Below are 26,988 nucleotides of genomic sequence, written 5' to 3'. Positions count from 1 at the left end.
AATTGCTAAACAGGTAACAGCTATTGAGCTCTGTTATTGATTTGCTTTAGTTTCTTTGTTATTATTTATCATTAAGAAAAGGTCCTCGAATACTTCTCTTTGCCTTCTCTTCTTGAACTGAAATATAAGCCAACAGCTGCATAGATGAGGAGAAGAAAAAAATATTTGAAAGTGACAATGGTTCTAGTAGGAAAATTAAGCTGAGAACCAAGCATGAAAGTAATACTCCAAGAGATGCCAATTACTTATTCCTTTGGTCACAGCAAGAAACTAATTTTGTTAGTGATTTAATAGTCCTGAAGATACAGGAAACTAATCATTTTCGCCTTTTCCTTTGCAACTGGGTACAGCTGAAGTACAGGGGGAAAAATTGCCTACTTGATTTACATTTCCTTTGAAACTGTCAGCACCTGCTAGATTATTGTTTATATTTGTAGGAAATCACATCACCTCTGGCAATCATTGGCACTGTTCCATATAGAGAAATATTTAATTCTGAATCTTTCCTTAATCATAATTGAATATGATAAACTGCTTTGAGTCACAAGCTATACTGGAATGCTATTTCTGTTACTAGCACAATTTCTCATTAAATTAACTAGAAAGGGCAAGGATGTCAGATATCCAGTTTCTAGCTAACCACTCGACACTGTATTCAGAAAGATATATACTTGTTGGGGCAATAAGTTAATAGGTCGCCAGAAAAATGTTTGTTTTTTCTTTATTTTGTGATCTTAGGATTTCATGTACTTATACACCTCTAATATATATATACAGTATTGCTGATTTTTTTTAATGTGGAAAGCTGAAATTTTGATCTTGTTTTCAACAGCTGGAATTGGGGCACTGAAATACAATATATCAGCCTGTGTTGTTGCTGCAGTGACAAATAGTTCAATGAGAAAAACAGAATCAAGGACTACCTGTACTCAGAATGTACCACTTACAAATTAGACTAAATTGCCCTTTTGGTGTACTGAGTATTTCTACAGTTATCCAATCTTCCTTTTATAAATCATAGTCAGTAGCAATGGCCTTGAAAACATATTTGAGTTTCGGAACTGATAATTAATTACGTTAACATCACCCTGGCTAGATATCTGTATTTTGCTCCTGAGGTTACCAATCTTGAGTATATCATGGTGATTTTTGTATGCAGCAAAGCAGATGGGTGAAGTGGAACAACTATCTTGTGTAAGGCATTTTCTCTCTTTAATCCAGTGATTCATGAAACACTATATCATTATTTGAACATTATAAAGGCAAACAAAAGTGCTGCCCAGAAATAGCAGTGGCAATGCCATCAGTAAAAAACATGATAAGTAGATGTAGTTTTAAAAAGCTCTCAAGCTATTTCTTTTTACAGAATTACAGGTAGTCCTCAAGATACAACTGGTCAAAGAATGTTCAAAGTTACAACAGATCCCAAAAGCTACATATGACCCTGTTTCAAAGTTACAGTGGCTACAGCATGCCCACAGTCAGTCACCCTTAGGACTGACCAATGACAGGCTCCATTACAGTCATAGGTCGAGGACTACATGTATCAGTGCAGGATCACCAAGACAGCTTTATAATTGAATGAGAGTTCAGGAAGACAATCATAAGTAATACAAACTAGACAAATAAGGAAGCATTCCAAAAATATGAACTCTTGCTCTGGTCAAGTTCATGGTCTGAAAAGAAATAGCTCCTTTGTCCTGGTTCTAGGACTTCTTACTGGTCTTTATCTCAGATCCTCCATCTTGGGGCAGCCTATTACTGAATTGCAGAAGCTAGATCACAGAGATCTGGCAGGAAGTTAGTGCTTTTTAGTAGGAAAATAGTACCTACTCTGCTCTAAGTGAATACTCTGATAGCTATGGAGGAGGAACATGAGGGAAATCAGCGACCTATAGTGCTTCAATTGGGATAGTACATTTCACCCGTTTCTGAGGAAATCCTATTGTACGCTTCTTGGGGACAGTTGGGTATATCAGAAATGTTATGGCATTTCAAGAACAGTATCAGTTTGGAGAGCTAACTTCCAGAGCAATCATTCCTTTCAGCATTTTTGCACACACTGGATTTTTTTAAAATTGAAATTGAATTTTCTATGTATCTGAAAAATGATTAACTTTCAGAGCTGCAGAACTCCCTTAGAAGCTTACAAAAAGTTACTATCTGAATAATAAATCATTTATATCTTCAAAAAGAACATTTTCAGAATGAAGAATGACCAGCCATCTGTTATATATGTGCAGTGCTTTTTTTCTAAAAAAAAAAAAAAAAGGTGGCAGAACTCACACATGTCATGCAACCCGCCTTGCCTACCCTACAAGGTTCCATCCCAAAAAGGTGCCGGAACTCTATTCTGGGCGTTCTATGAGAAAAAACGCCCTGTATATGTGTATTATGAATGATTTGTACCTGCAGCATATAATTTCCTAGATGTTTATATGTCTAAAAATACAGATTCAGAATTCAAGCTTCTTATTGACAATTATTAATTGTGGTTAAGCAATGCATCCAAAGCATAGATCAAAGAACTGGAGGCTAAAACGTATGATAAAAAGTTGTGGGAACTGGATATGACTAATCTAATTAAGAGAAGGACTAGCGGTGACATGATAGCAATCTTCCAATATTTGAGGGGCTGTCACAGAGAGGAGCAACTGAGGGCAAGACAAGAAGTAAGGTTTGGAAGCTTATTAGGGAGAGATCCAACCTAGAATTAAGGAGAAATTTCCTGGCAGTGAGAAAAATTAATCAGTGCAATGGCTTGCCTCCAGAAGTTGTGGGTGCTCCATTACTGGAAGTTTTTAAGAAGGGATTGGACAGCCATTTGTTTGGAATCATATAGAATCTCCTGCTTAAACGGGGTTGGGCTAGAAGACCTCCAAGATTCCATCCAACTTTGTTATTCTGTAATTTTGTAAGCTTAAAAAGGATTAGATTGTAATTGCCATGAGAAATGTGGATCCATCTATCCAGATTTATAAATAAAAAAACAGTTCACATAACTCTGATAGGAATGAAGCATGAACTGAAAAGTAGATTGTTGGTTAGATCTTGACATACAGGTTAGAAAGCCCAAAGCAGTGCTATAAATCCAGTTCATATAGTGGATTGAAATCTGAAGAATTGAGGCTCTATCCCTGGGAACATAAACAATTCTGTCTTTTGGAATTCAGGAGACCTTTAAATTGAAGTTTATTTTTTAATTCCCAATATTCATTTTTTTCTCTTCTTTTCATCATTTGTTTTGTTCTCTTCACTGTTAAAAAACTTTGTTGTTAAAGGCTGTAGAGATTATTTAAGAAGGAAAACATACAGGAATACCTGGACACCAAATAAAAAAAGATGAATTAAACATATAGGGTTGCTTTACACTTTCCATTTCCTTTCCTTTCCCCTTCATATAGAGGCATGTTACTTCATCCTGTCATTATGTCCATTAACCTTGCTATACTTATTGTAATGGAATGTGAGGATGACCTTGGGGAATGAGGGGAAGAGAAGTTGTCTAATAAATAATCAGGCAAGAGAAGAAAGAGTTTTCCTAGTGATATAATGGTCAGAGAAAGAAATTAGAAAGGACCCACCCTTACAGATGAAGCAGTTAGCATTTGGCAGATTCTGTTAATGTAGCTTTACAATAAAATAGCATTAGTTTCCTGTCTGGTTTACCTGGGAGGGCTAAGATCAACCTTGCAGATTTGAAGGTGCAAACTTCCTGATGCTACTTTTAACTGCTTCATCCATTAGGCTGGGTTCTTCCTAAGTTTCTTTCTCTGACTATTAAGCCCCTGGGGATTCCTGCCTCTCTGGTCTGAATGTTTCCTAAGTAGCATCTCTTCCATTCTTCCCCCAAGATCACATCCACACATCTCATTACATCTATATTGCTCTGGAAGCCTAACGTAATATCCTAATATCAGTTAGACAAGAATTTTGTTTGACAATTGTCACTATTCAAAACCTGTTTTGTTATCTGGCTTAATATTATTGATTATCTTCATGCTGATTTCAGTGTGTCTCATGCTGACAGATGTGAATGGCAAAAATTAGGATAATCACAAGTCAGCAGCAGCACTAGCTACAGAGTGGGAGGAAGGGAGAAAGAAAGAGAGGGAAAGAGAGAGAGAGAGAGAGAGAGAGAGAGAGAGAGAGAGAGAGAGAGAGAGAGAGAGAGAGAGATACCAATATTTGCTGCCATATAGTAAATAGAAGGGATTTGTGCAGCCCCAGAGAAGGAATAAAAGCTATTTTGTACCAGATTGCTGATCTAGTGTTTGCTTCACATCATACCTACATTATCATCCTATAGACTATATGTTCGGTCAGTTATGTCTGTCGATTAGTGTTATTTTGTGTTAACAAAAGTAGCAAAGCACCCTATTGCATTTATCAATTACTACAGTTGGGTTAGATGGGAAGAAGGGGGAGGAAAATGGAAGGGAGAAAAAAAGTTTAGAAGCTTAACTGGTGTTTCAGATGTGTTAGTGAGGCATTTTATTTAAGATTATCAGGTTAAACCCATGCAGAACCATGGTGTGAAAAGCCATTTAAAAATAAGAGGATTTACTTCCTTTCAAAAAGAGACTTGACAGTTTAAAACCAATAGACAAATTAGCAGATGAAGCAATTTTGCTTTTATACAAGATGAGCTTGAGAGTAGGAATTGATATTAAATATATATTTGGCTTACTTGATTAATAACAAACTTTGTTTATAATAATTATTTATATCCCTTGGCTATTAGCCTGCTCAGATCCATTTTATTAGGGTTTGTTAAAATACGTGAAAAGAATATTGTTAGGTCAAAAGAATAGGAAAAGAATATTGTTAGGTCTGTTCCATGCGGCCGGCCTGGCGTAGTTTTGATTGGGTTTTGTTAGGGGTTTTATATTTTAGAGCAGGCTTTTATGTAATATTTACTGTGATTTTTATTATTGCCTGTTCACCGCCCTGAGTCCCGTAAGGGAAATAGGGCGGTATATAAATTTTAATAATAATAATAATAATAATAATAATAATAATAATAACAACAACAAAAATAAAAATAATGGTTTCCTGAATTTTATTACTACAGTGAACAACTGAAGTAGGTTTTTAGTGATGGCAGTGATGTGCAACGTTTAGTATGGGTGACCTCTCCAATATATATGTATGGCCATATTTTGAATTTTAAAAAAGGTATAATCCTGAGTGGCTTAGGTAGAACCACATAAGCACAAATTGCTACATTTTTTAACTATCTGTCCATCTATATGGTTATCAGTAAATTATTTCTCTAAAATTTGAGAATAGCCATATCCCATAGTCATTATTTTCTTCAGAACTTTCAGGTTCTTAATGTTGAAGTAATACATATACTGGTCCAATAACACCTGCAAGGATTTAATGATATCACTGAAGAAGGCTAATGGATTTTTATTTATTTGAGTTATATCCAGTGGTGGGATTCAGCCAGTTCGTACCACTTTGGCAGAACTGGTAGTTACCGGTAATTTTTTGTTGCCCAGGCCCAGAATAGACTTCCGGAAGCGGCATCCACAGAGAACTGGTTGTTCACATATTTGAATCCCACCACTGGATTATATCTATCTTTAATTTGTACAAATTAAAGCACCATATATTTTTTACAGATTCCCAATTTCTAGCCCAGCACCTGAAGCATTATACCCAAGCTTTATATTAAGGACTTCTTCAGATATCAGTTTTAACATCAAAACTGAAATAGAAATGACTTCTTTCAGCAGAATTGTATGTCTTTTAAAAAGGAAGCCCCAATAGACTGTAGGTAATTTGTCCCTGATAAATCTGCAAAAGTACAGACAGATAGTAATAGACTACAACTGGTTGCTTAATAACTGATCAGATTTAGGACAGCCTCAGAATGGATACTTTACAGCCTTAAAGTACTTCTGACGGTTATAAAACATTGCACACATCCCATTCCACTGTCATGTGATTGCAACCTGGGCATATGGCAACCTATAACATTTTGGTTGCCAAGTTCCCTTCAATCATGTGATTACCGTTTGAAATCTTCCCTGCCAGCTTCCCTAGAAAGTCAATACTTTCCACTTGGATTTCTGCAGGGAGGATTTTCAGTACCATAGCAGAGAGGCACTTTGTGTATAGCCCATGCTAGGCCTCCACCACTTACCTGAGGCAGCCTACATTTCTTCCATTACTGTTGCCTCTCCGCTCTGGAACCTGCAAAAATCCAAACATGCTCAACCCCAAGACTGATGGGAATTCACTGAAATAAAGTGAATTCTGCAAGGGTGGCTTGTCTTCAAGGAAAGAAACAGCTGCGGGATTGCTTTTTCCAAACGCCTGGCTGCTGCTGCTTTGTTGTTGTTGTTAATTGCAAAGTCGTGTCCGACCCATCGCGACCCCCATGGACAACGTTCCTCCAGGCCTTCTTGTCCTCTACCATCTTCTGGAGTCCATTTAAGCTCACGGCTACTGCTTCAGTGACTCCATCCAGCCACCTCATTCTCTGTTGCTACATGATGCCAACTTCTCCTACCCCCAGGAAAAATGTGTGCATTTGGCCTGGGTGGCAGGAAAGGCATAGCGGAGTCGGCGGGATCAGGAGAAAAAAGAGCAACAAAGTATGTTCCCTCCTCTTTCTTTTTCCTCCCGTCTTTGTCTCTTTGATCTCCAGTTGGTCTGCCTTCCTCCTCCCCCACTTTTTTCTGCTCTTCTCACTCACTCTCAAACTCACCCCTCCTCTTTCTTTTACACACACAGTACACAGACACCCACACCATGCACGAATACTCTCCTTCTCACAGTTCCTGTGCAGATTCCTAGAGGAGATTGGCTTCAGACTGGCTTCCTGAGGGTTAAATCATCAAGCAGGTTCCTAGAGAGGAAGAAGATCCATCAAGCAGAGAGGAAGCAAACCAAAATTGTGGTCATTGAGTGAATAAGTTACATGGGCATCTTTCTTAATGATTTTGATCCCAACTGGGGTTCTAAGTTGAGACCACTTGTACCTTTGCCAATTGAGCATTAGGATAATGACATGCTTGCTTAAGGTATGCTGCTCCCAACATGCATACTGCTGCATATGTGGCTGTTGCATAGTTTTATTGTACATCAGGAAAGTTTAGAATCCTGGCTTGCTAGAATGAGCTATATAAAAGAAGTAAGAACTGAGCTGTGTGATTATCTTTATAAAGAGACCAGCTTCATGCAATTTCTCCTCTTCTGGGGGAAAAGATCTGCATGTTTCTTACAATAAAATCCTTAATTCAAAATAGCTTTTGACACCAACTTGAATTTCAGAAACCTCTTACTGCTTAGAACTGCAGTTTAAAAAGGGATCATCTTCCTGCTGGGCATGCTAAAACAGCTTTTGTATTTCAGCCAATATAAAATATAAAACACACTATCGTAGCATTAACAATATTCCTCTTGTGCCATAAAATCTCATATACTGTATTTGGCATGAATAAACATTGCTTGCACGTGNGAGAGAGAGAGAGAGAGAGAGAGAGAGAGAGAGAGAGAGAGAGAGAGAGAGAGATACCAATATTTGCTGCCATATAGTAAATAGAAGGAATTTGTGCAGCCCCAGAGAAGGAATAAAAGCCATTCTGTACCAGATTGCTGATCTAGTGTTTGCTTCACATCATACCTACATTATAATCCTATAGACTATATGTTCGGTCAGTTATGTCTGTCGATTAGTGTTATTTTGTGTTAACAAAAGTAGCAAAGCACCCTATTGCATTTATCAATTACTACAGTTGGGTTAGATGGGAAGAAGGGGGAGGAAAATGGAAGGGAGAAAAAAAGTTTAGAAGCTTAACTGGTGTTTCAGATGTGTTATGAGGCATTTTATTTAAGATTATCAGGTTAAACCCATGCCAGAACCATGGTGTGAAAAGCCATTTAAAAATAAGAGGATTTACTTCCTTTCAAAAAGAGACTTGACAGTTTAAAACCAATAGACAAATTAGCAGATGAAGCAATTTTGCTTTTATACAAGATGAGCTTGAGAGTAGGAATTGATATTAAATATATATTTGGCTTACTTGATTAATAACAAACTTTGTTTATAATACTTATTTATATCCCTTGGCTATTAGTTGACTCAGATCCATTTTATTAGGGTTTGTTAAAATACGTGAAAAGAATATTGTTAGGTCAAAATAATGGTTTCCTGAATTTTATTACTACAGTGAACAATTGAAGTAGGTTTTTAGTGATGGCAGTGATGTGCAACGTTTAGTATGGGTGACCTCTCCAATATATATGTATGGCCATATTTTGAATTTTAAAAAAGGTATAATCCTGAGTGGCTTAAGTAGAACCACATAAGCACAAATTGCTACATTTTTTAACTATCTGTCCATCTATATGGTTATCAGTAAATTATTTCTCTAAATTTTGAGAATAGCCATATCCCATAGTCATTATTTATTTTCTTCAGAACTTTCAGGTTCTTAATGTTGAAGTAATACATATACTGGTCCAATAACACCTGCAAGGATTTAATGATATCACTGAAGAAGGCTAATGGATTTTTATTTATTTGAGTTATATCCAGTGGTGGGATTCAGCCAGTTCGTACCACTTTGGCAGAACTGGTAGTTAATTTTTTGTTGCCCAGGCCCAGAATAGACTTCCAGAAGCGGCATCCACAGAGAACTGGTTGTTCACATATTTGAATCCCACCACTGGATTATATCTATCTTTAATTTGTACAAATTAAAGCACCGTATATTTTTTACAGATTCCCAATTTCTAGCCCAGCACCTGAAGCATTATACCCAAGCTTTATATTAAGGACTTCTTCAGATATCAGTTTTAACATCAAAACTGAAATAGAAATGACTTCTTTCAGCAGAATTGTATGTCTTTTAAAAAGGAAGCCGCAATAGACTGCAGGTAATTTGTCCCTGATAAATCTGCAAAAGTACAGATAGTAATAGACTACAACTAGTTGCTTAATAACTGATCAGATTTAGGACAGCCTCAGAATGGATACTTTACAACCTTAAAGTACTTCTGACAGTTATAAAATATTGCATACATCCCATTCCACTGTCATGTGATTGCAATCTGGGCATATGGCAACCTATAACATTTTGGTTGCCAAGTTCCCTTCAATCATGTGATTACCGTTTGAAATCTTCCCTGTCAGCTTCCCCAGAAAGTCAATGCTTTCCACTTGGATTTCTGCAGGGAGGATTTTCAGTACCATAGTGGAGAGGCACTTTGTGCATAGCTCATGCTAGGCCTCCACCACTTACCTGAGGCAGCCTACATTTCTTCCATTACTGTTGCCTCTCCGCTCTGGAACCTGAAAAAATCCAAACATGCTCAACCCCAAGACTGATGGGAATTCACTGAAATAAAGTGAATTCTGCAAGGGTGGCTTGTCTTCAAGGAAAGAAACAGCTGCGGGATTGCTTTTTCCAAACGCCTGGCTGCTGCTGCTTTGTTGTTGTTGTTAATTACAAAGTCGTGTCTGACCCATCACGACCCCATGGACAACATTCTTCCAGGCCTTCCTGTCCTCTACCATCTTCTGGAGTCCATTCAAGCTCACGGCTACTGCTTCAGTGACTCCATCCAGCCACCTCATTCTCTGTCGCTACATGATGCCAACTTCTCCTACCCCCAGGAAAAATGTGTGCATTTGGCCTGGGTGGCAGGAAAGGCATAGCGGAGTCGGCGGGATCAGGAGAAAAAAGAGCAACAAAGTATGTTCCCTCCTCTTTCTTTTTCCTCCCGTCTTTGTCTCTTTCATCTCTAGTTGGTCTACCTTCCTCCTCCCCCACTTTTTTCTGCTCTTCTCACTCACTCTCACACTCACCCCTCCTCTTTCTTTTACACACACAGTACATAGACACCCACACCATGCACGAATACTCTCCTTCTCACAGTTCCTGTGCAGATTCCTAGAGGAGATTGGCTTCAGACTGGCTTCCTGAGGGTTAAATCATCAAGCAGGTTCCTAGAGAGGAAGAAGATCCATCAAGCAGAGAGGAAGCAAACCAAAATTGTGGTCATTGAGTGAATAAGTTACATGGGCATCTTTCTTAATGATTTTGATCCCAACTGGGGTTGTAAGTTGAGACCACTTGTACCTTTGCCAATTGAGCATTAGGATAATGACATGCTTGCTTAAGGTATGCTGCTCCCAACATGCATACTGCTGCATATGTGGCTGTTGCATAGTTTTATTGTACATCAGGAAAGTTTAGAACCCTGGCTTGTTAGAATGAGCTACATAAAAGAAGTAAAAACTGAGCTGTGTGATTATCTTTATAAAGAGACCAGCTTCATGCAATTTCTCCTCTTCTGGGGGAAAAGATCTGCATGTTTCTTACAATAAAATCCTTAATTCAAAATAGCTTTTGACACCGACTTGAATTTCAGAAACCTCTTACTGCTTAGAACTGCAGTTTAAAAAGGGATCATCTTCCTGCTGGGCATGCTAAAACAGCTTTTGTATTTCAGCCAATATAAAATATAAAACACACTATCGTAGCATTAACAATATTCCTCTTGTGCCATAAAATCTCATATACTGTATTTGGCATGAATAAACATTGCTTGCACGTGGCTAATTGAGCTAATGCTTTTGTAGTTTGTTATGAAACAAAAATGTGTTAGATGCATTTTATTCTGATGTTTTACAAACTTGAGTTTGAGCTGGTATCTTTATCAATCTTCCTTAGTAGCCATAATAAATTTACATGCCAAGATGGAATGATGAATAAAAACCCCATGCGGCAATTCTGAATGAGCTTAGATTTTTTTATTGGTAATTAATAGCACTACATAATAATGAGGGCTCTGTGCCAAAGTTGATATTGACTTTTTTTTTCACAAGCAGCACCACTGAAGGTTGCTATGAATCTTGCACAGTAATCAAAAAACAAGATATTTAATTTTTATATAATCAGGAGCACTTGAGTTTATTTTGCCTTCTGATTTCATTGCTATCTTGAACCACAAGGGAAAAATCTTCTGAAATGGAAATAATAAATGTGTCTTGATGTAATATGGGAGTCTATAACTTAAAGAAAAGAATTACATGTGCATGGGGAATCCTTTGAGCATGGCTATAAACACTCTTTTGATCCCTGACCATATAATTTATTTAATATATTTAATATTACAGTGTAACTCCTGAAAATGATGAATTTATAACTAATGCTAGGAATTAGTAAATTGATTTCCTGTACAAATTAGAGATGGATTTATTGAACTCTGAATGATTCCAGAATAAAATTGATATTTTACTCCTTTCAGTTTTTGTTCATAGAGCCTACTGATAATACTAGATTTGTTCTCTTAGTCTATATGTCTACATTGACATTCTATGTCTGGCATTACTATCTACCATAAAATATAATGATTAGAAATATTTGTACAGTCCATATTTGTCTTGCACTGAAATTAGTTCAGCTGATAAATTAAGCAAGAAAGATGGGACATGATATTAGATTTGACTGTTGTATATACAGTTAAATATTAAATTCAAATTATGTATGCTTCAGAAAGGATGGATGGATGGATGCATGGACAGAATTTTTAAAGTATCACTTAACATTTCTTCTGTATGAAATAACCATTTAATAATATTTCAACATCATGAACTGGGAGATCTGTTTAATTGATAAATTCAACTTTTTGATTTTAATCTGGACACTTCCATCAACCTATTACCAAATGTCAGATGTCAACATTCTCCAAATTCTGGCAAAATAGATCCAGTTCTTCCCCTCTCCACTACAGAAGACATTTCCTAAATTTTTGTGCCTTTTCTTTACAGAATGCTCATCATTATTTCCGAGATAAAGAGCTGCAATTTAGTGAGTTTATGTTTGTCATGTAAAAGATTATGAGTTTAAACCTTGAACTATCAATATAAGAATGAAAACAACTCAGCAGTGAAAATCCGAAGAGCTGCAACAATTTGCTACCTACAATTTGGACAATATGGATCAGTGCTATCAATTAAGAATTGAAATGTTGTTGCCAAAAATATCCAGTATATCTTTAAGCCTGCTCTATTTTGTTCCATTATGGGGAAAGACATAAAGCAACAAAACTCACATACAAAAAAATGGCAAGTTTGTCACAACAGGATATACTACACAAATTTAAATCATAACTCCCATTCCAATTTAGCTGCTTTCTCTTAAAAAATCCTCGGTGTACAAACAATTGAATTCTCTTGGGACACCTGATTAAGGTCCATATAGTAAAGCACACAAGTGGAGCCAAAAAGTGCCACTTCCAGATTTTCTGCTATCTCTTCTATCTTCTCCCCTTTTTCTACTTTTTTTTAACCACTGTATAGGGAAACATATTATACTAGTGATCTGAACTTATTGTTTGCAGGAAGTTTTGACAATAAGGCTAGAACATCCAAACAATTAAGATAAAACTGAGGATCAAATTTCTTTTCAAAATGATGTATTTTTAATTATAGATATATTACTATCACTTACTTGGATATCTTTACAACGAAGTGATGTGTCTGCTTGCTTCAAAGCAGGCAAAAGAGAGAAGTGAACAGCCTAACCTAACAAGGAACTGGAAAAAAATAGTGGGATAATGGGCAACTTTAAACATTAAATTGAACCAGCTAATCAATTGTTTACCTTTTGACTCAGCTTCCGTATAAAGTGAGTGATGTGTCTGTCTTGACACAACCGCAGTACAGTGATTAATTGACAAACAACTACCAACCAACTATCCTTCTCTCCAGAATGCATGCATAATTCTTTAAACAAAGACCAAGGCAAGTTCTAACCTTGAGCTGTCATTTAGAGATTACAGAAACAGGGATTTAAATCAAAAACTTGCCTTTCATATATCCAAAACTGTGTCTGCTCCAAGTTGGATGATGATGGAAGCTTCAGTGTTATCAATCAATCAATGTTTTATTATGGTCACACAAAATTAATACATTAAAATAAAACAGAACAAGATATAATAGTATATTATGGTTAGTGGTGAGATCATCAATGGATGGTCAAAGTCTGCCTAATTTTACAGATAAGACAGCAGAATTTAGTTACTTTCAAAGAAACTGCATCATACTGATCTGATGGTAACAGCTGTACATAAAGCGATCAGAATGTTCTGAATGTTTTACCAAGTGAGGAGTTTATGAATCCATGAATCCTTAAGAGTAAAATGACAAGAACTTACCCTAAAATGTTTCCCCAAAGAGTTAATAAGGTGCTTTAATTAAAACTCAGCTGGCAATCTCTTTATAGCTGGCACAGCCTTAATCTTTCTGTGGTCTTTGGATAATCTTCTGTCTCTAGAAAACTGTATAAAGTAAAATACATTTCCTGCTTTGTCATTCTTCCCCTAGAGTAGCTAACTACTCATTGATCTTGAATTGTTCTGGAACCTGCTTCTCTTCAACAATCTCATTCTGTCTAATTCAGTCTTAGCTTGCTAGCTGCTTTTCTTCTCTTGCTCTGTCAAACTCCAGTACTGCTAACTTTCTGTGAGTTCCTTAATCTATTTCAATTTCTCCCTGAGAGAGATGGTGTTTGTGAAATCCTTTATTTGTTCTTCTCTCAGCTATTTCGTAAACTCAAGTCATCAGTCACAAGTACAGTTTGTATGTCTGGGAGATCATGTAGTAGAATTTTTTTTCATTTTTTTATTTTTTACAAATTTTATTAAATGTACATTTTAAAAACAAAAATGGACATGATTCAACCTCCCTGGCTTCAACAGTGCTATTAGTATTACCTTATGTTACAGAAAGAAAAACAGAAATTTAAAATACATTCTATAACAGGACAGAGTATAACAAACTGTGCGTATAACATCTGTAAATTTTTGATAAACCATCTTTCAATCGTCAACGTTGTATTTACATATCTTTCAGTTGTGTCCTAATATAGGTACTAATAAGAAGTCCTTATAATATCAACTAGTCAATCAATAATCATCTCAGCGATCCTCCTTATCTCTAACCAATCGTACAAATTTTTCCAAATTTCATAATACTCTGTTTCAGTTTTATTTTTAATCTCTAGAGTTAACCTGTCCATTTCGGCGCAGGATAAAATTTTATTTATTATTTCTTCCTCAGTGTGGGTTTCCTTTCCTTTCCATTTTTGGGTGTATGCCAATCTTGCTGCGGTTAAAATATGCAATAGTAAGTAAAAAGATGCTTTGCTGAGTTTATCATTAATAATCCCTAATAAGAAGATTTCTGGTTTTAAATCAATTTTTGTAATAGTATTTCTTCCAGCCAATTTTTTATCCGATTCCAAAATTTTTGCGCCTTTGAACATTCCCACCACATGTGATAGTAAGTCCCTGGAAGCCTTCTGCATTTCCAGCATGTTGGTGAGGTTTTTTATCTATTTTTGCTAGCCTTGTAGGGGGAAGGTGCCATCTATAAAACATCTTGCATAAATTTTCTTTGTAGGAGGTGGCTAGCGTTAACCTCCTGTTTCTGTCCCATAGTGACTGCCAATTATCTAGGTCAATACTGTAACCAAAATTTTTACTCCAGATTAACATTGTTTCTTTTACCTGTTCTTCTAACAATCTTGTTCTAATAAATACTGATATATCTTTTTTATCATTTGATCTTCTGTTCCTAGAAGGATTTTATCTAATTGTTATGCTCTAATTTTATCCCTGGTTCTTTTTTGTCTTTTCTGTATCTCGACTGTATTTGTAAGTATGCCCACCATTCCAACTCTATACCATCTTCTGATAATCTTTTCCTTGTTTTCAGGTCCCCATTCTCGTCTAAGATATCTTTATATGTAATTACTCTTCCTAAATTTATGAATTTGGGGTGCATGAATATCTCTAATATGGATAGCCAATTGGGAATTTTTATATAATTATTTTTTTAAATTTTTATCCACACGTCTAATAGTGCTTGTCTAATATGGTGATTCTGAAAGTACTGATGAGCCTTATATTTCCCGTACCACATTATAGCATGCCACCCTATTTGCATGTCATGTCCTTCTAATGTCAGTAGTCTTCTGTCCCTTAAGTTTATCCAATCCTTTATCCATACCGATATTGCTGCTTGATAATATTTTTCCCAATATGGGAGGCCGAGCCCTCCTCTTTCCTTTGCGTCCTGTAATAATTTTAATTTAATTCTCGGTTTTCTACCTTGCCAGATAAATTTGGATGTAATTCTGTTTAAATTTTCAAAAAAATCCTTGCCTAATTTAATTGGTACACATTGAAATAAAAAGAGTAATTTGGGAAGTATGTTCATCTTGATTGTCGCTATTCTCCCCATAAAGGAGACCTGCAAGTTTTTCCATCTGTCTAAGTCTATGTAGTAGAATTATTGATGTTGTTTATCTTCTCCATTCTGTCACACAAGACATACATGCTTATTAACTGGACTTTTTTAAATAACAAAATCTGGCAATGGCTAAGAGCAGAAAAATTGAATAGAATAAAGAGATGGAGAGGCTAATTCTGGCTGCACAAGACCAAGCCTTAAATGCATTCAAACTCAGAATTAAGAAGACAGTAACAGACAGCAAATGATGCCTCCTCAAAGAAGCTGAAGAAACAGAGGACTACCTGGTTAGCTGCTGCAAGAAGATCACACAGACTGACAATAAACAACAGCATGACAAAATAGCAACAATAGTGCATTGGAATATCTGCAACAAACACCATTTGCCTGCAAGCAAGAATGGTGGGGGCCAAAAATAGACAAAATAATAGAAAATGAAAAGGGTAAAGTGTTCTGGGACTTTAGGATTCAAACAAACAAAGACCTGCCACCTAATAAAATTTTTAGAAGATGAATATGGAAGTACCTGGAGACAGCACAACAGAAGAAAAGGAACTGGAGAAAATCACAAAATACAGAGACCTGCAAATAGAAATAGTATGACTGTGAGAAAAGAAAACTTTTGATAGTAAAAAAAACTAAGTAAAGATAATATCAATAATAATAAGCACCTTGGATACAATCCCATAATATCTACAGCACCATTGAAACACCACCAGCATTAACAAAATCCCTATCAGTCAATTGCTAAATTTCTTGGAACAGCTTACATCCTGCAACGATCTCTTTAACACCATCAACCAACACCCTCTCCCTATACCAAGTTCTTGGGAAGGACTCAATAGGTGAATAAAAATGATAAATCCAGTCTAAACATCTGGCTGATTGTGCAATGAAGCATAATAATTATAAGTAGATCATACACTTACAGTAGCTCTGCAAGAAGATCACACAAACTGATTATAAACAAAAATAACACTCACCATCTGGAACACCTGTAAAAATTACCACGTGCACTGGTCAAATAATACTTTTTAATCAAGGAGAACCTACCTTCAAATCCAAAGAAGAGTTGGAATCAGAAGGAGGTGTCTGTCAGTGGTTTACATATTTACAATTGAAAGAAAGGTTTAAAGAAGATAAGAAAGTTATTGATTTGACTTTGAAAAAAATGAATTGGAAATTGTATTGTAGTAATGATTAACATATAAATACCAAGATTTATAAACTGCTATTGAGATCAAATTTGGAGAAAGAATATGTGAAGCATTGCATGGGCAAAGAACTATAGGTATAATATAATGCTTGAACAATGGGAAAATATGTAGACAAAGATTTAAAATTTACATTAAATTATATCTTAACATGTTTATAAAATGATATACCATGGATATTTAACACCAGATAAACTGTAAAAAATGTATAAAGATATTTCAAATGTATGTTGAAAATGTAAATGTAACTAAAGAACTTTTTTATCATCTTTGGTGAACCTGAGATAAAGCAAAAAAAAATTACTGAGCTATGACTCATATTTTAATACAGAAGATTATTAAAGTTAATATAAAAATAAAATCAGACTTTTCTTTCAGAGTTAATGGACAAAGTTGAAAAAAATGGAAATTTGTTATATTTGTTGACAAGCAGCAATAATTATTTATGCACAGGAATGGAAAAATAGTTTAATTTGCACAATGGATACTTTTTTGAAAAAAACTGATGCAACTAGCAGAGAGGACTAAATTGGCTGCCTTAATCAAAGAAAAGAACACATTCAACTTCATTTCTGCTTGGAAACCACTTCTGGATTTTGTGCTTGAGATGGAAAAAAATGGAATGTTGACTTTGGGTTTTCCTGATTAGATAGAAACCTCTGAGCAATGAGTTATATTTCCAAGCTGAATTTTTACAAACATTTAACTTTGATTGCTTCTGGAAGAAGAGGTGATTGAAGCTATATCGTTTTCTCTATTTTTTAACATTTCTTTTTAAATATGAGCAAAAGTATAACAAAAAAACCTTTTTTAAAAAACAGAAGTTGAACAGACGGGTAAAACAGCATAACATTCTACTACATCTTCATAAGAACCTTAGCAATAGGGAAGTTTGCCTCCCGAAGCTCTGCCTCTTTATGCAACATTTAGTACCTATATTTACCAAAATAATTTTGCTGATCCCCATGTGTACACATAGCTAGCTTGATCCCTCCCTCCAGTCCCAAGAGAAAATCTTCTCCCAAACTGCCTGCTTTTTACCAATTCAGATTTTGAACATGTAATAATGAGGTCTAATTAGCGGGAAAGAGTCCTGATAAAAATAGCTCAGTTAAAATAGGAATCATGGCAGAGAATGTAAGAAGGAGAATAAAAGTGCAGTGGAGGTGAGGTTGAGATGTGAAGGTTCAACTTCCTGCTCAAATGAAGAAGTTCTCACAAATCTTTGATTGTCTCTGCAGTTAATTATTTCATAATTTATGAATGCATACATATTGGCCCAGATGGGCAGGGCCCATTGTTAATCAGGCTCTCTGTTTCAGTAGTTACTGTATTTGATTACTGATCCATGGTGGCAACCACTGAGGTGCTGGTGTTGATTAGAATATTATACATTCATATAAGACAGCTTAATTAAGAATATGGGACTATTGAGTTCTAATTCATAGGCCGTATCAGCTTTATTGCCCGTGCAATCATCAAATGGATAGGCTGGGCAGCCAGTATAGTTAAGACATTGAGCTGGCAGCTTTGGAAATGCATGCACTCATGGAATTTAAACTAGATTGGTTAACTTAAGAACTTGATTATTTAAGGGAATATCATTTATTTCAGATATTATGAAAGAAGTGTATTAGTGTATCATTACAGTAGCATAACAGAAACTACCATTAAATATTTCAGACCCAGCTGTAGTTTACAAACATGTCTGTATAAGTAACTGCCAGATTATACATGCCAGATTGTTTTTTGTATTTTAATAATGAAAATACATTTCAAGAATTCATTCATAATATTTGTTATAAATGTTTTGTTCAGGCCTACACACATATGGAAACAAACACCGGGCTCAAATCAAATGTTCTTCAGTAGAAACGCAGTGCTTTTCCAGTATCTTTGGTGCTATGAGGAAGAGATTATGTATAAAGCTCTTATGGCACTGACCTTAAAAGCAGTTAAATGTTATGTGATGAAAGAGATAATCCCTAGCCATATGGAACAGCTTCACCCCTGAGATACGGGAAGCCCCAACTCTCTTAGATTTCCAGAAGACTGGGAAGGCCTGGTGCTTCTCCTCCCTCCCCTCCCCCCCGCCAGGCATGGAGCCAGGATGTCTATTGAGCCCAGTGTAGGTGAGATGTTATGATGCCTCACTTTACATATTATTCTTGCATTTTGTGGGATTTAAATAAATATATACATTATCATGATTATATGTATATATAATAATGAGAGCCAGTTTGGTGTTATGCTTAAGGCATCAGGCTAGAAACTGGGAAGTTTAATCCCATCTTAGGCACAAAGCTGGCTGGGTGACCTTGGGCCAGTCACTTTCTCTCATGTCTCCCAGTTTCTAGCCTGACGCCTTAACCAAAAAACCAAGCTAGCTCTCACTTTTACAGTTAGAAATCATTTAACAATAGGCTGGCAGATGATTTCAGTGCAAATCCTTTGAGGTCACTGAGTTTGTTGGCAGTGCCAGGGTGTAGAAAGTATTGAAAGGTAGGCTCACATGGATTAAAGGTATTTCATATAAATCTATATTCAATGCAATGTTTAATCCTACAATAATAATATTATATGGTTAAACTACACTCTCCTGATTGTATTTGGAGGCTCACCTGCAATAATTTTACATTTTCTTTTGGAGTATAACTGGACTTTGAACCTCATTTAAGTCACATTCAGAGAACAGACCTTTATTACTTCAAAATTTCCTTTATAGTGGGTTTACCAAATCTGAACTGAAAAAAAAACAACAGCTGACCATTTGATGGCAACAGAGAATAAACAGATATCTGTTTGTTGCCATCGAGAGTTCATCCAGATCTGCAACTTGGATCTGGTACCACTATTTGAGAGGCCCCACTTCCTCCTCAGAGTCTTTCTGCTGCTGGAAAATAGAGGACATTTGAGAATGATAAGATAATCTGCAGATAGAGCAGAAGTTATCAGATACCACCATTTCCTCAGAGAAAATAAGATTGATGTAGACTCCAAACCCATATACAATGTCAAGAAATAAAAGAGTACAGTAGTCATTGAAATAAATATCAACTATTATAATCAACTATTTTATATAGTGTCTGAGGACTTCAACAAATGCTGGCAATTTAGTGTCAATTCAAGCTTTAACCCAAAGTTTAAGAATACAGATAGTCCTCTGCTTACAACCACAATTGAGCCCAAGTTTTCTGTTGTGAAGCGAGTCATTTATTAAATGAGTTTTGCCCCGTGTTATGACCTTTCCCACCACAATTGTTAAGTGAATCACTGCAGTTGTTAAGCTAATAACATGGTTGTTAAGTGAATCTGACTTCCCCATTGACTTGGCTTGTCAGAAGGTCGAAAAAGTTGAACACATGACCCCAGGACACTGCAACTGTCATAAATATGAGTCAGTTGCTAAGGGTCTGAATTTTGATCACATGACTATAGGGATGCTGCAACAGTCATAAGTGTGAAAAACTGTCATAAGTCACTTTTTCAGTGCTGTTGTAACTTTGAACGCTCACTAAACAAACTGTAGTAAATCAAGGGCTATCTGTAGTCCAAATACTGCTATAATTTACATGTGGTTCTAAGCAAAACTAATTTGGGTAAATCAAATGTTACAAGTTAAATAATTTTGTCAACTATTTTAACAATTTCACTGTTATAACATCTTATGCTCCAAATATTGTTACCATTATCTGTTGTACAAACATTATTTTTTTTCTGACTTACTGCCAAATTTAGATTGCTAGGTAATTTCTGGGACACCTTGATAGTGTTTATCAGTTGATTACAAAACTAAAAATTTGTGATAAAGCAGTTAAGTTTCAGATTCAACGGTTTATAATCCTCCAAGATTTTTGTCAGTTTTAATGTATATTTTATGGTATTTCTTTTTCTCTCTTTTTTTTCCAGTTCAGCTGAAGAACAATTTCACTGGCAAACACAAGGTAAAGTTTAATTTTTCCAACTTCTGTGCTGAATCTTGTTGCTCAGAGGTTCTTTTTCCATTACTTGTTCTTGGATTGTGTTTTTTCATGGGGATACAATATCTTTGAACAGAAAAAGTTCAAAAAGTATTTTCAGTAGTGCTTAAATGTTTGTGAACCCTTTTGAATTTTTAATACATATGCATTAATATGAATTAAAACATGATCTGATATCTACACAAGCCCTAAAACTAAATAAAGAGAACCCACATGTTTATTTAACTCATTTGTTTAATTGACTTTTCTTTGTCTAGTTTTAGGATTTATATAGAGAATAGACAACATTTTAGATCTTATTTATTCAGACATACTGAAAATTCAAAAGGGTTCCTAAGCTTTTAAGTGCCATTGTATGTTAAGAATGACCTCTAGGTTCAGGTTTTTGTAGTGAACAACTTACCTATTCCTGTATGTGAACAGAGTGCAAATCAGTTATAACTGAAATAAATTGAAGAGCAAAATCTATTTATTGCACAACATCCCTACATGTTAGAGTGGGCAATCTGTAAACTAGCTTCATTTTTGTAGCAAAGATCACACTACTGAAATGCGGTGGTGAACTGTTGATTTACAGCAGCAGTTTCAATTGTTTTTTTAAAAAATAGTAACAATATAGATTTGCTGTAACTTGCTGATAGGGTTAATGCAGATATTTTTCAAATTCAAATACTTAATTAAAACATACAAGGAAAGTGGAATGAAAATTATGCTCCTGAGGCCTCCAGTGACATTACTGGGTTATCAACATGTTTCTTAGTGAGGAAAAGAAAATTTTAATTCCAGTCCACTGAAATGATCAGTCTTTAGTATTCTTAAATTACTATTAGCAGTTCAAGCAGTTATGGAAATGGTACTGAAGATATCTGATTGTTTAATAAATTTGGTTTTTTAAAGGTTCTTATCTTCAGTTTTCCAAATTTTTCTTTATGTCTTTCCAGATATTTGAAATATTTAAAATAGCATTTTGTTACAGATGGTCAAAAGGATATAGAAGATGAGCTTACAACTGGTCTTGAACTTGTGGACTCTTGTATTAGATCTCTACAAGAATCAGGAATACTTGATCCACAGGATTATTCAACTAGTGAAAGTAAGTTTCCCAAGAACTGTTGTTGTAGCCTACCCACAATTAAAACTGTTCAGTCTGCTCAGAAAAACATGATGCTTTTAAGATAAAAGGCCTTAGGGCTATTAAAAATCTTTTTTATATAATCTTGAATATTTAAAAGCTAGTGGTATTCGCTGAGCAATTGCTTATATATATATATATATGTACAATAATCACCACTCTGTTTTAGAGCCTTTTTATAAAGCACACAAAAAGCAGCATGGGATTTCTTTATGTACAGATAGTTTACAAGAGGAATGTGTAGAAAAGGAAAAGGCGCCAAGGGTTTAGAAAAGTTATTTATTTTGGTAAGTCAAGATGATTAGTCCAAAGATGCTTTTTCACGAGGGAACTGAACTTTCTTGTTTTTCTTTGAAGACATTTCGCCTCTCACCCAAGAAGCTTCTTTAGCTAATCAAGATGATTAGCTTTTCTACTCTATCAAAACATTGAATTAAGTTTTCAAAAGATTTTATTCCACATGGGTAATATGTGATCATCGAGGAGTTGGTTCCTTATTAAAGCGTTAATTTATAATAAAAATTCATAAATAACCATTGTTTACTGCTTTTGAACTTCACTAATACCAGTTATATCTGGTAGTTCATTGCAATTGCCATGAGTTTACAACTGCAGTAGGAAGAATCTGAACATATCCTTCCTTCCTTCCTTCCTTCCTTCCTTCCTTCCTTCCTTCCTTCCTTCCTTCCTTCCTTCCTTCCTTCCTTGTGTTTCAAATACTTCTTTCTGATTGGAAAACAGAGCCTAAATATATAACTCCAATACAACTTTTTTTTATAAGGACCATTTTCCCCCCTTATTTTTCTGTTTTAACTATTATCTTTCTGTTTTAACTATTATCTATTATCTTTCCTGCTGCCTGATTAGCAGAGTTTACAGAAAGATTAGCCAACCATATTTTATCATAGTGGGATCTATGTGATTTGTCTGTTGTTCAATGTGTCATGAAATCCAGAAAATTAACTGAATAAATTATGGTCAAAATAATCATGCTAAGTGTGGCTTGCAAATGGAGCTACAGAGGAGAAGGACAGAGGCTACTCATCAGACTTGGCATCCAAATATAAATAGAAAAGAAGAGGTGTTTGTTGAGATTTTGCTTTCTTCTACTCTATCTTCTTTTTTTAAATTTTATACGTGTGTATTGTTTAGAATATATTGGTATTCTTTAAAAGTATAAAAGTAGGATGCTGCTGCTGAGGATAATATCCTGGTCTCTGAAGCAGATATGAGCAGAAAAGCGACCATATGACAATGTACTCTGTTCTCTAGTCTTTCTCCAATACATGCATAAGTTCCTAATAAAAGTTGGAGACCAAACTACCTGACTTTAAAAAGACTTATCTTCAGTTCTGCATATATTTTACATGTTGGACTACAGTTATTTAAAGTTTAGCAAGCCTGACCAATTAGCAGAGATGATGGAAACCAGTACAGTAATCAACATTGCTAGCTCTACAGAGCTAGCAAGCAGAGCAAAGCATATATGTTATGTGAGCATAAATGCTTTCTAAGCAAGTTTCCACAGACTGAGTGAGTTATCAACCACAATGCTCAGACTTTTTTTTCTTTGACCTCTAGATATATACGTGTGGTATAATTGGTAATTGGTACGTGTGCTTATACATATCTTTCTAAGTTTTAGCAGCCCAGCTTTATTAGTTTCATAGAAAATAAAAGATTTCAAAGGAGGCGCATAATATCATCTTACAATCTGAAGGGTTATTTATTGATCAAGGCATTCTTTTTCACAAGAGAAGGAGAATTTAGGAATTGTTACAGGTATCAAAATTTTCATTTGACAATATTCAAAATGTAGCTGAACAAGAAACAAGTGGTCCAGAAGAATCTTTTTTAATACTGGTGACTGTGTTTTAATAAATATGCTTCATTTATGTATTACTGTGGTCCTCTAAATTTCTTAAGTTATATTATATAGATGTTTTACTTATATGAGTTAGTTAATTATGACTGGAATTTTTATCAGGTGTAGAATCTTTATTCAGTTGAAATGCTACTCCACTGAATTTCCAGGTGGAAAAAAATGATGAACTTGTATGTATCCAAACAGCAGATATGATGCTGAAGTGGAGACTGCTGACCAAGCGGTGACCCTATTTCATTAGAGCTTCTCTGGATAAGGAGAGGCCAAGCAATCACCAACATAGGCTCCTTGTGAGTAAACCCGCAGGATCCAGAGGAAACCTGCCAGTGACTCACAGGTAAGAGCACCTGGAGACTTAAGAATCATCAAGTTCACAGCTTCAAGTGGAGCTTGCTAAAGGATATTAGGTTCACCCAAACTCTGTTTTCTAAAACACATTTTCATTACAATCAATAACCCAAAGAGAATTTCGCCTGGGGTGTGACTAAAGTGAAATGCAAAGAAACAACTATAAGGATTTTAAAATAATTGAAAGCAAAAGGCTTACCAAGATTTTGAACTATGAAAATGTAAAACAATCAAATTTGGAAAATTGTTTATTTTAAAGTTCTTTTGAATTAAATAACTTTGAAAAATGTTTAACAAATTTTGGGAAAAATAGAAATTTTGGAAACTGAGATAGAAACAATAAGCCAAGAGATGGAAAAAGAACTCCCTGGAGTTGTTGGTCTTAACAATTTTGGGGGAATAAGATGAAGAAGACATGGGTTCAAAAATAGATAAATACTGTACACTTTGTCAGGAAGAAGATAAGAGGCCAGGTGTGAGAGAAAAGAACACATCTCACTGACTGATAAACTCAAACAGAAAAAAACACCATTGCAATGGGACAAATTGGAAAGAGTGATTAGAACTACTAGGGATACAACAAGAAGTACTTGTTTTAAAGAAGAAGACTGGAACTCTATGGACTTTTTGTTGAAATTGGATAAAAAGTGACTGTCAAGTTCCATCTGAGAAGCCCAATGAAGCAAAACATCAGAGACATTGCAATCTCTAATGTAAACTTTATTAGGCATTAGCAAACCAGTACGATAGAAGGAAAGCTAGCTCTGAGAATATGTCTGGAAGCAGATAATTAAAAGAGTAAAACTTTCCCTCCCCTCTCTGACAGTTCAGGTCACATTGTTCAATCAATCTTCCAGCAATTGTTATGAGAAGAAACTTCAATTTGCCAAAATGTCTCTTTGGCAGCTTCGGCTGTCACGCTGATAGGGAGCACCTGTGGATCCCAAACTCTCCCCTGCCCCCCCCCCAGTAACTATAGACAAGCTAGAAGTACTATGGCAATTCTAAAAACAGTAAATTTCGTAGCTTGACAATGACTTGGTAATTTCTGGATTTGCTTATTAAAAATGATTGAATACGGGAAGAAGGTCTCAAAGAACATGAAGTATGTTTCTTATGGTCTTAAAATGAGGCTAATTCAACAAAATATTTGAATATTCACTTAGATCAGTGAAGATCCAATAAAATTTCAGTAATTTTAATGGTTGGCTATATAAATAAGTAGGATGGAAGTATTGGAAGTATAAGCTGGTGAGGTGACAATCATATGATATGGACTTTTACTATTTCTCCATTTACATTTGCTGTGCAATATTAGTTAATATGGTGCTATAGAGGTACATACAGTTTCAAAATATTGTTTCAGTGGAAGCTTGGAATCAACTTCCAGTGGAGGTAGTGGGTCAGTCATCGGTGACTGAGTTTAAACATGTTTGGGATAAGCATGTTTATCAACTAACAAAATAAACAAAACTATTTTGTTTATGTTGTTCAGAATAGCTTCATAACTAATTTGACTATATCTAGCTTAGATATAATGACTTTGCATCAGCAATATGTCTCCTAATTTCATCACCATATTGCAGTGGTGTCGAACCTATGGCACGAGTGCCAGAGGCGGCACTCGGAGCCCTCTCTGTTGCCCAAGCCTTGCCTCCCCCCGCAACACCCTCCTCTCCAGCAGCCCCCCTGGAGGAGACTCGCCCCTGAGCGTGGCCCACACGGAGCAGCGCAGCCAAGGACATGGCAGCCAGGCAGCGTAGACAAGACTCTGCCCTCACACCCCATCATGCACAGTTGATGCTGCAGGGCACGGGCAGAGGGCGTGACCGTCACAGCACTGCTGGGCTGCCTGGGCAATCTGTGGCGGGCCCTTGAGGCGGTGAGTGGCCCTGCGGGCAAGCGGGGTGGGGGATGGGGGCAGGGGGTGGAGCGGGGGCGGGGCCAGTTTTTGGGCACTCGATCTCTAAAAGGTTTGCCATCACTGCCATATTGCATCACCAATATGTCTCTTAATTTCAGTTAAGAGGACATACTATTAAAACATATAATCCAACAGAGCCCATTTTCATGTGTGTGTTTATGAGTGTGTGTACATATAATGTATGTGTGTGTGATTGCATTTACTTAAGTAATTTGTTGAAACTGAGAAAACCTATAGATAAATACAGCTTTATGTAACAACTGCGTAAATATGGAGAACGGTTCCATTAAATTGTAGGATACAAGAAACAGTTTTTGTGGGTCATCTCTTTCAAACTGTAACTTTAAAATAAACACTGGGAATATGCATTTCTCTGCAGTTGCAGTTATAAACATCAAATGTGCCAGGTGTTTGTAATAATATGAGAATCTCCATTTATGCAATATGAAACATCATTAAGCTATTTTCACTTTGTTATCATTCTGCTTTCTGCAATTCCCCAATGAAAAACACCATCTTTTTTGTAGAATCTACAACATAAGCAGGCATTTGCTTATGAAAATATTAGGTTCTTGATTTTTCAGATCTGTTTCTTCTACTTGTCACTTCCTCTTAAAACATAATTAAAGTACATGACAAAGGACCTAAAGCTACTTTATTAGATGCATAAAAAGCCAATTCAATCAAATTCTCCATTTTGAAAAAAACATCTACCTATCACATGGTTGAACAAGTAAAATAAGATTAAATCTGGCATCCTAAACTAGCAGTTTGTTAATCAGTGACAGTTACTTTCTTATATTCTAGCAAGGTAACTTTATTCTGCTGATCTTGACAGCATCTTGAAACCCAAGTGAGGAATATTTTAACCCCACTGAGAATAATCTGTCTGATTTAAAAAAAAAAAGGAACCCTGAAGGTTGATTGGATAGAAAGATAAAAATAAATTAATTAGAAGATTTAGCAATATGTTAAACCTGATATATTACAAGTGTTATATTGTAATGCAAATAACAATGCTAATGCTATTATCTTAATATTAACATTTATATGCCAGATACTATATTTTTGTACTTTATATATACCATTTTGCCAAGAAAAATTAAAATGCTCATGTAAAGCTACCATATTTAACACGAAACACTAGAATAGCCACATAATAAATTATTTTATTGCTTGATTAATTGATTGCATTAACACAAAAGCATTTATTAAAATATCATTT

At 35.6% G+C, this 26,988-nt stretch overlaps 1 protein-coding gene across 1 annotated transcript in view; it reads left to right on the top strand.

The window, feature by feature from the left end:
- LOC107297578 (catenin delta-2) overlaps positions 1 to 26,988 on the top strand; it is a gene marked incomplete at its 5' end in the record, with an annotated part of 120,721 nt that overhangs the window by 48,610 nt on the left and 45,123 nt on the right. Inside the window, 2 exons of the mRNA XM_015826939.1 lie at positions 20,404 to 20,438; positions 21,451 to 21,567. Of these exons, the coding sequence (XP_015682425.1) occupies positions 20,404 to 20,438; positions 21,451 to 21,567 (152 nt within the window). The remainder of the gene's footprint in view (positions 1 to 20,403; positions 20,439 to 21,450; positions 21,568 to 26,988) is intronic.

Source organism: Protobothrops mucrosquamatus, unplaced genomic scaffold (assembly GCF_001527695.2).
Source record: "Protobothrops mucrosquamatus isolate PMUCROS unplaced genomic scaffold, P.Mucros_1.0 scaffold3393, whole genome shotgun sequence".
In the NCBI taxonomy this organism is placed as follows: domain Eukaryota; kingdom Metazoa; phylum Chordata; class Lepidosauria; order Squamata; family Viperidae; genus Protobothrops; species Protobothrops mucrosquamatus.
This window is presented reverse-complemented; position numbering and strand designations above follow the sequence as displayed.